The sequence below is a fragment of the Canis aureus genome, chromosome 1, assembly GCF_053574225.1.
Source record: "Canis aureus isolate CA01 chromosome 1, VMU_Caureus_v.1.0, whole genome shotgun sequence".
Classification (NCBI taxonomy): domain Eukaryota; kingdom Metazoa; phylum Chordata; class Mammalia; order Carnivora; family Canidae; genus Canis; species Canis aureus.
In genome coordinates, this window is record NC_135611.1 from 99,241,458 (window position 1) to 99,255,762 (window position 14,305).

Below are 14,305 nucleotides of genomic sequence, written 5' to 3' on the forward strand. Positions count from 1 at the left end.
CCTTCCAGCCAACGATCTTTATAATGCATCCAACTTCTCTGGTTGTCCTCTGTGAATGGTTCACCCCAATGAACAGATCTGCCATCCCGGGGGGTAGCCGCTTTTTTTTTTTTTTTAAATAAAGAAATTGGCTCCAAAGGTTTCCTGAGCTCAGGGCACGGATGAGGGAACTAGGGCTTAACTTCGGCCTGTCCTATGAATCACTGCACCACACTGAAATTCAGCTTTATTTCTATGAGGGCTCTTCTCCCCCCCACAGGTCACTAGATGTGTATGCATAAAATCAAGAAGTAGTAGGTGAGCATATTCTTATTTTAAAGCTGAGCCACTGCAGACAATGCTGCTGCTCCCCTGATCCTTCACAAGGCATGGGCCAGACCCTTTATCTCAGGTTACCAGGTCTGTTTATGGCTCCTCAGGGATTTCATTATCAGGCTGACCTTTTCCCTACGGGAACAAACCTCCAAAAGTATGATGGACGTCGCTGGGAACACACGGTACGAAATGAAAGATGATTTAGAACTATTTTTCATGCATGTGCCATTCATTAAGTTAGGTCAGGTTACATAATTGGCAACTTCTTCCTGTTTTCCTGCCAGCTTACGAGGAATTAAACCTAAAATCTGTTCAAATGACTATTTTCGACCTCCCAAGGGACCAAAAAATCAGGATTTAACGATAGCCCCAAGGGCAAGCTTGCAGACACAGGTCCAGACGGGGGGCAATTCACTATCAGGCAGATTTCCTTGAGGATGATTTAAAATGAGAGAGTCTTACCCACCCCACCCCCAGGACAAGAGAAGCAAGAAGGAGCACTCCCTGAGGGTGGGTCGCATAGAGGGGGGTGAGAAGTGGGGTACACTGGGTACAGAGGGTGAGGCCAGAGCCCTCAGTCTGCACCTAAGCAGCCCAAGGTTGTCACCTGTGTCGTGCACCATGAAGGTAAAGATGGGCTCAAGCCTGAGAGCCTCCCTGGCTGGGCTCACCAGGTGGAGTGTGGTTGCCAGGCTGCTTGGGGCCTCGGGGTGACGGGAGCTGACTGAGTCAGCACACCACACTACAGGGACAAGGGCTGGGAACTCACAGTGGCTCCTACCTTGGCTGGCTTCTGGCTGCACAGAGCTCGGAGGAAGTGGGGGCGAGGACTCAGGAGCCTCCACTGCGGGGTGCTCGGCCACCGGACAGATGATGAACCACCTCTTGCCTGTGTGCAGGACTACGGAGCAGGACACAGAGGGAGGGAGGGACCCCGTAAACTTCTCCCGAGGCCAGTGGGACCCCTCCCCAACTGCACCGCACCTGTCATCAGGGCACTGGGAGCTCACCCCACGGGGGCCATGTGCAGGCAGTCTTGGGCTCGCATGACACCCACAACATGGGCTCAGTTCCCAGGGCACCTGCAGTGCCTTGATGAAGGGGGAACACCAGCTGGGCAACAGGTGGCAGTGGCAAGACCACATGGCACTCAGTCCCCACCAGCACCAGACCCGGTCCCTCAGGTCAGCCTACCCACTCCCAGGGAGATGCTCAGCACACACCACAGCACTCGCCCTCTGATGGCCCAACCCGGATGACATGCTCAGGGGGGTCTTAATAAACACCCGCTAAAAGGCAGAAGGAGTGAGGTGGAAGTGCCTCCTCCGGAGGGCAGATGGGCCCAGAAGGCAGACGTACCGTTCTGCTGATAAACAGGGGCGTTGGCCTGGGACTGGCGGCTCTCCTGGCAGAGGTAGAGGGTCAGGAATCAGCAGACCACATGACACAAGAGTTTGCTTCAGAGGCAGCATAGCCTCAAAACACGCCAGGGGGCCTCTCCCGCTAAGCTGAAGGCGCCCCCCCACCCTGCCCCTCACCCTGCACTTGGGGGCCCCAGGTGGCCACATGCCCCGGCCCTCCCAGGACCCCACCCCCAGGACACACCTCCCTAGCGCCCAGGGTGCAGGTGCTGAGGTATGGTGGGCTGGTCCCAGGGTCAGAGCCGCGGTCAATGTCCGTGTCCTCGCTAAGCATGTCCTCTGCCTTGTCCATGACGTCTTTCATCTGTTCAATGAACGTCTCCCGCTCAGCCTGCAGGATGAAATCGTGCTCCACCTGCAATGGCACAGACAGCCCTGCTGGGGGCACACCACGGGCCATTGGCCTTCCCTGATATCTCTCCTTTGCTCTACTTGGCACTTGGCTCACGGAAGACCCAGCTGGGGCAGGGGGTGGCTGACAGAGGCCACCCTCCAGGTGATGGGCACCACCCACAGCAGGTGGCCACTGCGGGGCCCAGGGAGCCAAGGAGACAGCCCTGCCCACCCCAGGAAGACACCGGGCCTCACCATGTAGGTGGCGATCTCGTCGGGCGCATCCCCGTCCAGGTCGAACTTGAACGTGACCATCTTGTGGTTGTGCGTCTCCAGCTGGCACTCCACCATCTTGTCGCCTGTGTTGCACACCTACGGGCACCCGGGTGGTGAGGCCACCGTGGGCCGCGGTCGGGAAGCCCTGCACCCTTGGGCCCACCCTGCCTGGCCACTCACATTCAGGATGGTGAGCCGCGGGCGGCTGGCTCTCTCCTGGCGAGAGCGGGCACGCGTGGACCGGCGGTGATGTTTCCGGGCAGCCTTGCCTTCCAGCCTCCCCCCGCCAAACGTTCCCTCGCAGCTGTCACTCATCTCTCTTCCAGAGGGGACATCAGAACCTCCGTAGCTGTGTGAAAACCCAGGATGTGACAGCAGCCTGCACACCAGCCACACATGGAAACGGCCAGAAAATGTGGCAGGTGTGAAGCTGGCCCGGACCCCACCTTCAGGGCCCCCAGCCCCTCCTCCTGCTGTCCCACCCGGCTAGGGTGGTGCTGGGGTTGTGGAGAACGCATTGGCCATATGACCCAGGACCTCTGTCCTCTCTGACCCTTGACCTGTGACTCAGGCTGTACTGGTTCACAGAAAACAACAGGATGAAGAAAATCCTCCCCTGTGCCTCAGTTTCCCTGTCTGTGTAACAGCAACAGGAATGTGACAACCACCTGGGAAGACCGCAGGGTCTGAGGGGTTTGCACAGCACTGAGTCTGGTGCTGGTGCACCAGGACACAAGGCCACTCCCTGTGTCCAGTTCCCACCCAATGGGACACGTTCTGTGGCCGGGAGCATGGGGCTGGGGGGCGAGCCACTGCCTCTCCCTTCTAGAACATCCTGGGCACCACAGGCACCAGGATGCAGGACACACACAGAGCATGTGACGACCAGGCCAACGAGTATGGACAGAGGCCCAGACAACCCAGACGGCTCCACCATGTCCAGCTGGGAATGGGTGACATCGCAAGAAACCCTGACTCTCGAGGGAGATCCGTGTGAGGCCGTGGCTGCCCCCTCCACCCCACGGGCCAACTGGGCCCTTACCTCTCACAGCTCTGCGGGGGCCCGAGCTGCTTGTCCTGGGAGGCCTGCTCCTGAAACAAAACCACGGATGGGAGGACGGGTCACACCGGGCCCCCCATGGTGCACCTGCTCCTGGCTGGCCCCTCCCACCTCCCCACCCAGGGAGCTGACCACGAGAGGTAGCAGGTGTAAGGGTTTTCTCCTGTGCGGTTGCTAAAAGCCAGGCCTCCCCTTGGCCAACACGCTGACCCACTCTGATCTTCCCAGTAGAGGAGCAGTGGGCCTGCCCCCATCCTCGAGGCAAGGCCCCGCAATTCCACAGGTCACCACCATGGAAAAATGGCAGAAGTGTCCAAGGAAAGTGCAGTGTACAGGGACAGCGGAGGAGGATTAGGGTTAGAACAGCTGCCACAGGGCACACTTTCCTTAGCTGAGACCTAATACCACCATGCAGGGGGCCACTGGGATGCTGGGGTGGGGGTCAGGGCGAGGCACCAGGGCCAAGCCCCGAAGGCAGGAACACACACCTCTGGGGCCGACTCCACTGTTAGCTGCATGGCCGGGCAGGGGCTGGTAATCCCAGGTCCGGTGGGCGGTGGCACATGGGCAGCAGGCGGCAGGAGTGCGGTGGTCTGGATGGGCAAGCTCTGAGAAGCTGCGGCCACTGCAGGGGCCAGGGAGCTGGGGAGCTGAGGCAGCTCGGGGACCACAGGCGGCAACACTTCTGGCAGAGGTGGGGAGAGGATGGCAGCAGGTGCGGGCACGGTGGGGACCTGGGCATTGACATCCACAGCATACGGAGGTGGGTGGCCAAGCAGGATCTGGGGGCACAGGAGGCAGGGTTGCAGGTTGGAGGGCCAGCCATGCCTCTGCCACAGGGTCCTGGAGCGAGGCAGGTGCTTCCCCATGCAGGTGGGTGAGCACCCAGAGTGGGGGTAACAGCTGTCCTCGCCGGTCCAGCACAGCCTCAGCACATTAGCACACAGATTTAGCAGAAACCACTAAGAACGGGGACTCTCAGGTCCCTGTGTGCAGAATCAAACCTCAATCCACGCCTCACTTATGATCCCTCAGTTGAATCCATCTGAAGCTCTAAGGGTGGCATGTACTTAGCACCGAACATGGCTCCCCATGGGCAGCCCCATGCGCTAGCACCTCGCTCACACCGTCAGCCGCACTCAAGAGGAACCAGGGACGCTGGCCTTCGGTGGGCAGCTCTGGAGGTGGGCTGGACTCCTCACGGCCTCCCCTTTAAAAGCTCCTGCTGGGAGCCTCCATCCCGCCAACCTCAGGGACGCGGTCAGGGACGGGAAGGCCCACCACTGGCCCCACAAGTGTAGGACAGATCAGCTACGTGGTGCATGCGGTCAGATACGAAAGCCGCCGCTGGGCGGGCACTGTTCCTGCTGGAAGGACCCCAGCTTTGTTTTCAGGGGAGTTTGCTCTCAGCATTGGGAAGCCCGTGAGGCGGCCAGCCCAGCCCGTCAACAGGCTGTAGAGAGTGGGGAGCCTGCCGCTAGGCCAGGCCGACAACCTCTGTGCACACAGCACCTTCTTCAGCCACCAGCTGAGCAAGCAACCAGTGCAGACCCCAGGCCTCCGCGTGGCCTTGGCTTTCCTGAAACAGCCCTGACCCATGAGTAGGCGTCACCCCAGGTCACAGACCAGCAGGCATTGGCTCAGTAGGGCTCCAGACTGCGGCACCACCGCAAACCTGATGGTAAAACAGCCCATCTTGCCATCGAACAAAACTACCCTCCTCCTCCAAGAACAGATCCTTTCTGGAATCAGATGTTGAAAGTCCGTGTGCTCTGGGGACGTGGACCAGACAGGAGCAGGCACAGGATGACCCCTAAGGCCTCCACACACTCTGGGGTGGGTCTCCACCATGAAGATGAAGGGGCTTTGGACCCTACCACACAGGAGAGCTTAGAAGGCAAAGAGCTCACTACGAGTACACAGCGCTGAGGCTTAGAGCCAAACGGGGGCTCCAGGGGAGAGGCCCCTGGGAAACAGGCTACAAAAGGGGGCTCCTAGGGGAGAGGCCCCCACTCTGGCTCCCCTCCTCACATGAGGCTAGCCAACAGCCCTGGAGCTCCAAAACACAGGTGGGGGTTCACATGTGGGGCCTCAGGTGTGTATCCCTGCATCCCTCCCTGTCAGTGTGGCATGCTGCCTGAGGTCCCCACCTGACCCTGGACACTGTCCTTGGCTGTTGGGGGAGTGGTGAGCCCCTCCCTCGCCCCTCCCTTAGGAGGCCCCCCACCCATGCTAGAGCTGACACCACCATACCACAGCTGCCAGCCCAGGGGAGGAGGGCAGGTACCATGAGGCCCCGCCCGGCAGACACCCTGCACACAGAAGCCAGGGCCAAGAAACAGAACCGCCTGCTCGCCCCTCCCTCATCTGCCCCCAGAACCTCATTCCCAAGTTAGATACTAGAGATGTCCCCCCAACTCCCCTCACCCCACCCCCTCCACCTGGAGGGTGCACCCCAGAGGCAGGCGGATTACCTGGCTTCCCGCCCCTGCCGGAGCAGTCTGCTCAGGAAGGCGCGCAACACTTGGCTGGTGGGGCTGCTGCAGCGTGGAAGGCGCGGGCTGCGGAGGGGCTGCCCGCACGCTCTGCGCTACGTGGAGGGGAGATGGCGGGACGTCACTAGGCACCATCTGCGGGAAGGCTGCCGGGTACACGGGCTGGGCCGGGAGCTGGGCCACGGCGGCTGGGTGAAGGGACAGGGCGGCCACACCCTGCGGGGCCACGGCCAGCAGAGGGATGGCAGTGGCGGTGGCAGCCACGTTTGGCACAATGGTCCGACATGGCACGGCCAGCGGTGCCCCAGAGGGGTGGGGCAGCTTGACTGCCTGCAGAGGCAACGCTGGGGACGTGGGCAGGGGGGCAGTGGCGGCGCTGAGTGGAAGGCTTGGCAAGATGACGGCGGGAGAGAAATACTGAGAGGGAGCGGGCACGGTGGGCCCCCCAGCGGCCGGCAGGTCGGGGAGAGCCGCAGGGAGGCTGTCGAGGGAGGCCAGGGGTGCGATGGGGGGCCCCACAGGGAGCGGAGGCACCTGAAAGACATGGGAGCACCTCGGAGTCACCAGGGCTGCAGGGCCCGGCTGCCCGCACCACAGGGCAGCTGCCTTGGGAAGAAACCCAACCACAGACCCAATGTAAACAGGCCCGGGGGGCCCCCTTTGGTGCCATGGGAAGCCCATGCCATGCCCCCGCCCAGTCCCCATGGGTAGCTGCAAGAACAGCGGGCAGCTCTGGTCTGTGCTCAAAGCAGTGACCGCCAGCTTTGCGGCTTCCACACATTTTCATTCAGAGAATCAGGATGGTCAGAGCTGCCAGACTGGCCCTGAAGATCTGAAAGCACTTTGCCTGATTCCCCACCCCTGTGATCCAAATTCCGTGGCGGGCCGTCTCAGGGAATATGCGTCTCCCAGTGCCAACGTGCTGAGGTAGCGCCCCTGTGCTGTGGGGCCTGGGGAGCAGGCCTCTCCCTGCAGCAGAGCTCTGGAACCTTCTACGTCTGGTCATCCTTGCCAGAGACACCCAGTATCTGACTTCCTGGAGAGAGCACCTCCATCATTTCAGATCCTGCAGTGATTCTCCTAAACCTTCCCTGTGGCCGGCACTCGAGCAGCATCATGTAATACACGCCTTAGCACGATTATAAAGCAGCTGGAGTAGGCACACCAACCTCCGTGTGCTGGAATGCCTCTACCTCCGGACAGCGAACAGCCATTTAACTCAACACCGAAAACAATCCCAACGTGGCTAAGCTGAGGACGAAGATGGTGACAAGAAATAAGCGTCCACACCGTATCCACAAACTGCAGGGACAGTCACATCTTCATCATGAGGCGGTGCTTCCCGGCCGAGTCCCACCAACATGATGTGATGGACCCATGGGGAATAAGCCGTCGATGGCATTAGCCTGGGTGACAGCACCTGGGCACCACGTGCCATCCAATGTCACTGGTCACAGAGGCCCTGGGCTCCCCAGGAGCATGGCGGGCACAGCACAGACAGCAGCCATAGCTTTGGGCTCCTCCCTGGCTCCACTGGCCCTGACCCTGGACCAAACCTTTCCCTGACCTGGACACGCTCGGGAAAGACGCCAAAGGCAGATGGGCATGGCCACCTACCTAGGTAGCATTCTTGTCCCCACAACCCACGAGCCCTTATAGCCCAGAGGAGAGAGTGACCGCCAGAGTGGGGGCGGAGGCAAGGGGTTGGTGGGGGGGGCGGGGGGGCGCTTACCTGAGCAGGCACTTGAGGCAGCGGCTGCAGAGGTGCAGGCGGCATCTGGAGGGACTTCAGCTGAGCAGGGGCCACCACCTGGGACGTTGGAGCTAGGTAGGGAGGCAGGTGGGGGGGCACCGGCTGGAGAGGGCCAACTGGCGGCGGGGCCAGGACAGGGGGCAGGGGTGCTGGCTGGGCCAGTGGAGGCGGCTGGGGAGAGAGGGGGCTTCTCTTAGACCAGCGTCCTGCTGAGACACCCCCGCCCCCGCCGGGTCAGGGAAAACTAACTCACATACACAAACACCCAAAGTGGACCCAACATGCAGATCTGTGCATGCAAGGGCCCTCTACGTGCTGTGGATCTGTGAACCCCACTCCCACGTGCACCGCGGGCCCTGGGCTGGCAGACCTTGCCACCACCAGGCCGGGCACGAGGAAGAGTACCCATGAGGCAGCAGGCAGGGGCAGCCCGTACTCACCTGGTGGCCAGGGGGCACAGGCTGGCCTGGGCCGGTCGGCACGGGGGCAAAGCTTATGGCCGGCTCCGGGAAATGCTGCTGCGGGAGCGGAGGGTGGGTGGGGGCCGGGACAGAGGCCACAGACAGGCCCGGCTGCAGGGAGCACCAAGGGCCACACTCACTAGTTGCCCCAGGTGCCCCTCCCGGCCCGCACACCATGGCTGCAGGGGCCCAACCCTCACTCCCTAGGCCTGTCACCCCTCCGGGGATTCCTTCCTGGGCACAGAGCTTGGCAGAGATGAGAAGTGGGGGCCCCTAAGCTGAGGATGGCCACTACTCCAAGCAAGGAATGTTCTGGAACTTCAGCTCCATGGAATATTATGCAAACGAGAGAAAAAAAAAAACCATCCTAAGGGGCTTTGCAGCACCAGGGACAGACACTCAGGACGCGGCGCTTGCTTCCCATCTATAGGACCGGGTAAGACCCGTGTATGGAGACACGTCACAAACAGGATACAAAGAATGTGCACAGAGGGGGATGGAGCTGCCACCTCCAGTGGCATGGCCAGCAGGACAATGGGTGGCAGACAGGCGTCCTCACCGCCAGAGGCAGCACTCACATGACCCAGGAGGGAGTTTGAGGACTGAATGCTGGATGTTTGGTACTAATAAGGACAGCCAATAACATGGCCACTTTTAGGGGTAATAACGTTGGGTTCTGTTTTCAAGACTCCTGACCTGGGGCAGCCCTGGTGGCTCAGCAGTTTAGCACCGCTTCAGCCCAGGGCCTGATCCTGGAGACCCAGGATCGAGTCCCACGTCGGGTTCCCTTCATGGAGCCTGCTTCTCCCTCTGCCTGTATCTCTCTGCCTCTCTCTCCCTCATGAATAAATAAATAAAATCTTAAAAAAAAAAAAAAAAAAAAAAAAAGAATCCTGACCCTGTAGATACAGACTGGACCCTCTACAGACAAAACAGCTTTCTGAGGTTTCCCGGGAAAGACCAGGAGGGAGCAGGTCCGAACCGGGGAGGGCGTCAAGCCGGGGGCCCAGCCGTCCACGCCAACTGGGAAGGCCCTCCGGTATCCTGGGGCTGGGAACGAGCAAAGCTGCCACCGCTTGGTGCAGGTGAGCACACCGTATGCTCCCCGTTCATCTGAAGCCACGGAGCCAAAGGGGCCGCACCCCAGGACCAGCTGGGGTCAGCAGCTCAGGGACCTGAGGCCTCAATGTGGCTGGTGCTCGACTTCCCACCAGCCCTGGGGACATGGCGGGGCCCCAGGGACGGGGTCTGGGGCACGAGGGGGCGGGCTGACTCACCGTGGCTGGCTGCTGGTAGGTCCCCAACGGGGGCAGGCTGTAGGGCAGGACGGGGCCATCGCCCACGCTCACGGGCGTACTGCACACACACTGGGCCGGGGCCGGTGCCGCGTCTGCCAAGGAGCCCAGCACCACACTGTGCTGGCTGCTCTGCGAGTCTGAGTACACGGTGGAGCCCTGTCCGCTGTCGAGGGTGCTGTCCGCTGGGGAGGACCAGAGCAGGCTCAGGGGGGACACCCTACGTGTCCCCCCCACACACCCCACGCAACTCTCCGGGAATGCACATGGGCTTCTGTGAACCCCAACGCAGTGAGGGTTCCCAGCCACCTGAGTAGTAACTGCATGTGCAGACCACAGGCCCCAGGACGGTGAGGGGGATGGGGCTGGAACGCACCCAGAGATGCCTTCGCACCCCCCAGAACACTGCCTGACATCTGGGCAATCCCCAATGGGCGTCACAGAGCCCAGCGCCCCTCCCACCTCCCTACCCCACCCAACCTCCCCCGCAGCTGGAGCATCGCCCTGTGGCACTTCCAGGGTGCTGGCACCATCCTGCTGCCTTGATGTCCAGATACTGCTCCAGGGCTGATCCGGGCACACCCTCCAACCCGGAGGGCATGAGAATGCCACGTGCCCGGAGCCAACCCAACGGCCGCCCTGCCTGTCATGGGGCAGCTGGCGGTGGATTCCACACAGAGACAGAGGGAGACACAGAGACGCCCAGAGACAGAGACACAGAGAGAGACACGCAGAGACAGAGACACAGAGACATGCAGAGACAGAGACACAGACACGCAGAGACAGAGAGACACGCCAAAACAGAAATAGAGACATGCAGAGAGATACAAAGACATACACACGGAGACACAAAAAGACAGAGACACGCACAGAGACACAAAAAGAGAGACCTGCAGACATACAGAGACCCAGAGACATTCAGAGACACACACACAGAGTGTATATGAGAAAAAGAGAATGTGTACAAACTTGGCAAGTTTAACATAAACTGACTCCAACCATATAAGCAACATTTAAAAATTTTAAAGGGAATATGTTTACTTCTATAATTAAATATTAAATTTAAAAATCATCCTTAGGGGGATGCCCAGTGGCTCAGTGGTTTAGTGTCTACCTTCAGTTCAGGCATGACCCCGGGGTCCTGGGATCAAGTTCTACAACGGGCTCCCTGTAGGGAGCCTGCTTTTCTCTCTGCCTGTGTCTCTGCCTCTGTGTCTCTCATGAATAAATAAGTAAAATATTTTTTTAAAAAATCATCCTTAGGGTCACCAGGGTGGCACAGTCACTTGAGCATCCAGCCCTGGGTTTTGGCTCAGGTCATGATCTCAGGGTCGTGGGGTCGAGTCCCTTGTCCTGCTCATGCTCAGCATGGAGTCTGCTTGGGATCCCCTCTGCCTCCCTCTGCCCCATCCCTCCAACATGCTAAGAATAAATAAGTAAAAATTGAAAATTTAAAAACCATCTTTAAAGCCCTTGACAAAGTATTCCACTAGGTCACTGGTGGACCCAACCCTCTGGCTGAGCTCGGTCCAGGCTGAGGCAGGAGCTCACAACCAGGGCTGGGAGAATCCTACCCAGGATGTTTGCTGTCCCTTCTGACCCTGCAAGTGTGTCTGCCTGCCCATCACTCATCCTGTCACTTAAGCTCGGTCCCAAGTTCCAGGGACGGTAGTGAGGCTGGAGTCTGGCATGCCACCGTCCTGACGCAGTTTTCAGGCCGTCCACGCACACTGGCCAGCGGGACAGCCGAGGGGGTGAGGACACGCGGAGGGGGGTGAGGGCAAGCATGCGGGGGGTGATGGCGTGCGGGGAGGGGATGAGGGTGCGTGGGGAGGGAGGTGAGGGCGCACAGGGAGGGGTGAGAGCACCTATGTGGGGGTGAGGGTGTGCATGTGGGGGCTGAAGGCGCACAGGGAAGGGGTGAGGACACGCAGGGGGTCAGGACCGTGTGTGAGGGTGTGGCGGTTGTGGGACAGAGACACAGAGGGAGATGTGCACGTGCACTAGGTGCACATGTGTGGGCTGTGTACACATATGCATACGCGTGTGTGTGAATGATCACAAGTGCACATTATCTCTAAAGTTACCACCGAGAGGCAGTTAACAGCCCCCAGGAGGAACTCTCACTGGTTCGGCCGTGCACCCTCTCCCACTGTCTGAATCTCACATCACAGGTAAAACCCCCCCTTGACAAGGTGGTTGCTGCACAAAGCTCACAGAGCTGCTGAGGCGGCAGGAAGAGGATGTCCGGAGAAAATGCCCCCCAACACTGAACCCAGATCTCTGTGTGCAGTGACCCCTGACTCCTGCCAGTGTGCTCTGGGTCAAGGTGGTCTCTCCATTCCTTCCTGGAAACTGTTGCCCATGGTCAGGTGTTTAAAGCGTGAAGTGGTGCAGCATGAGAAAAGCTTTTTCCTACAGAATTTATGCTCATTAATTAATATTTGGTTTATCAAAAAAACGGAGAGATGATGTAGTGGTTTTACTCTTCAAGGCAAACCTGAGCCAGTCGGAAGGAAGCCAACGACAAACTGCCTCCAAGTGACAACCAGCCACCGGTTTGAATTTAAACAGCCTAGTTTGAAGAACATTAGCTATAATTTTAATGATAAATGAAGTATGTGCCTATTACATAAATTGAACGGGCTATTTTGGTCTTTCCACACGAACAACCTGAAAAAGCAGCCTGGGCAGGCTCAGCTCTACTTGGCACGTACTCGCAAAATGGACAGGAAACACCACGTCCTGATCCTCAGCCCACAGCTGCATTTTTAGATCACTGAGGGCACAGGCAGGACACTGCTCTGCCCAGATTCTCTCTTCCAGCATCCTGAGATTTAGAGGGATTCCAGCAACCATTGGGTGACATTCGGGGAAGTGGTAAAGGTTTCAGAGGTTGGGTAATACCAGGGAGAGGATGGGGAGCAGATACTCCTGGGGGCAAAGGTCCCGGCTGAGAGCACCAAACCGCAGCCACCTGCGGCCCCAGGGCAGTGGTGTCTCAGCCCGGTCGCCCCACCAGGTGGAGGCCAGGACATCCTTGGCTCCATCCCACTGGCTTGGGGCACGGGAGGTCCTGGATCTGTCTGCCTGTCTGTCCTCACCTGTCCTGAGAAACTGAGCTTCACTGAGCCAGAGTCACCCAATTCCCACCCCAGGAAGAAGGCTCGCCCACACCTGCAGTCCACACCTGCCACATGCACAGGGTGTGAGGGCACAGGGAGGGTGGCACTCACAGGCCAGGGAGGTGGCGCTGGCCGCAGTGCACTGGGGAGGAGATGCTGGTCCACCTCAGGCTCCTCGGGCTCCGGCGGCCCGGCCTGCGTGTGGTAGGTCACCTGGACCTGCAGGGGTGCAGGTGGACCCCTGGCCTTGTCAGGGCTGCCTGGGTCCCGCTGCTCCGTTGGCTGCAGGGCCGGCCAGATCCTCTCCCGTCGCCACTGGATCAATGCTACACGGTCACGGATGGACTTGGCCACAATCTTCACGTCACTCTCATGAAAGAATCCCGATTCAATCTGCAAAGGAGGCGCTGTGTCAATACGGGGGCGCTGCTGACGGCACCGCCACCTCCAACCCATGAGGTCTCTGCAGAAGTCCCTCTCCAGGCCCCCACCTCGTCTCCCACTGGGATATGCCCTCCTGCCAACTGTAAATTCCCTGACCTGAATGGCGCCGTGCCCAGGACAGTAAGGATGCAGCAGGTGGCTGTACCCACAGTGAGGGGGTGCAGGGGAGACCCTCAGCTGCCCTCATGCCAGGTGCACCCTGGGCATTCGCTGAGAAGGCACGGAGGGAAGGGGGGGCACCACGTAACCTGAGACCAAGAGGGTTGGCACCCATGCCCAGAAAATCCTGGACCCAGGACAGCACTGGAGAGCGTGTGAGCAGAAGCCCAGGCTCTCCCAGAGAACATGAACAACAAAACCACGGCACGGCAGCAGCCAGTGTCCACAGTCACTGTGACAGCCTCGTGGGGAAAGGCAAAAAACACAAACCTTTTGGCATTTGTCAGAAACCGTGTGAGCTCACGGCTTTTGACACACAATAGACACAAGTGCAACAGATGCAGACGTGTGCATGTGGCACGGCACATGTGTGAGTGTACAGAACACTGGGCAGGCCCAGCATGGCACCCTGGCCAGCGTGAGTGTATGCGTCCCCCAGGTAACACGGTGTCAGGAGAAGAACAAGGGGCCTCGACACCTCACTGTGCCTGAAGCCAGAACGGGCTGAGAGAACAAGGGCACGTGCAGGGCACAGGAGCAGGGCCACGGGGCAAACAGACATCCAGGCATTGAACTACACAGCGTCACCATGATGATCCAAGCAGCGTGCACACTGCTGGTGTGAGGTCACAGGATGCCCTGTGTGTGCAGCCTCTGTCCCTCCCTACACACCACACCACCAACCCCCGCCCGGGATCCCAGGCTCACAGGAAGCTGCTATGAGTGGCCCCTGAGGAACAACCCACCGGCTGGAAACCTAGTCTCCTGCCAGCAGCCAGGTGAGAAGCAGGGACACCGAACGACCCTCAGCCCCGAGCAGGCGCGGCTAACACCCAGCCACGCTGCGGGGACAACCCAGAATGAGCAGGGCCCACGAGGCCACCCGCAGGCTCCTGACCACAAGGATGGCATGCAAACCATGAGTGCTGAGTCTGGGCAATGCATCATGTGGCCAGACGACTCACCAACAAAACCGTGAGTCCACAGACATCCAAATAAACGGAAAGTTTGGTGAAAATGGGTATTTATATGGTTTCAAGGCACAACTTTGTGTCCTTAATCGTCACTACACGCGGAGACGGCTGACAGACACCCCTCGACCATACAATCACAGGGCATGTCCTCGGGGGGCGGCTGTGGTAAGGACTCAGCCCCTGCAAAGTGCTCT

At 59.5% G+C, this 14,305-nt stretch overlaps 1 protein-coding gene across 1 annotated transcript in view; it reads right to left on the reverse strand.

Annotated features, from left to right (window-relative positions):
• Window positions 1-14,305, reverse strand: part of WNK2 (WNK lysine deficient protein kinase 2) — a 100,449-nt gene that overhangs the window by 52,011 nt on the left and 34,133 nt on the right. Inside the window, 13 exon segments of the mRNA XM_077910941.1 lie at window positions 1,097-1,216; window positions 1,675-1,720; window positions 1,921-2,091; window positions 2,325-2,441; window positions 2,526-2,694; window positions 3,388-3,437; window positions 3,894-4,187; window positions 5,880-6,434; window positions 7,633-7,824; window positions 8,094-8,225; window positions 9,392-9,594; window positions 12,646-12,669; window positions 12,672-12,927. Coding sequence (XP_077767067.1) covers window positions 1,097-1,216; window positions 1,675-1,720; window positions 1,921-2,091; window positions 2,325-2,441; window positions 2,526-2,694; window positions 3,388-3,437; window positions 3,894-4,187; window positions 5,880-6,434; window positions 7,633-7,824; window positions 8,094-8,225; window positions 9,392-9,594; window positions 12,646-12,669; window positions 12,672-12,927 — 2,329 coding nt within the window.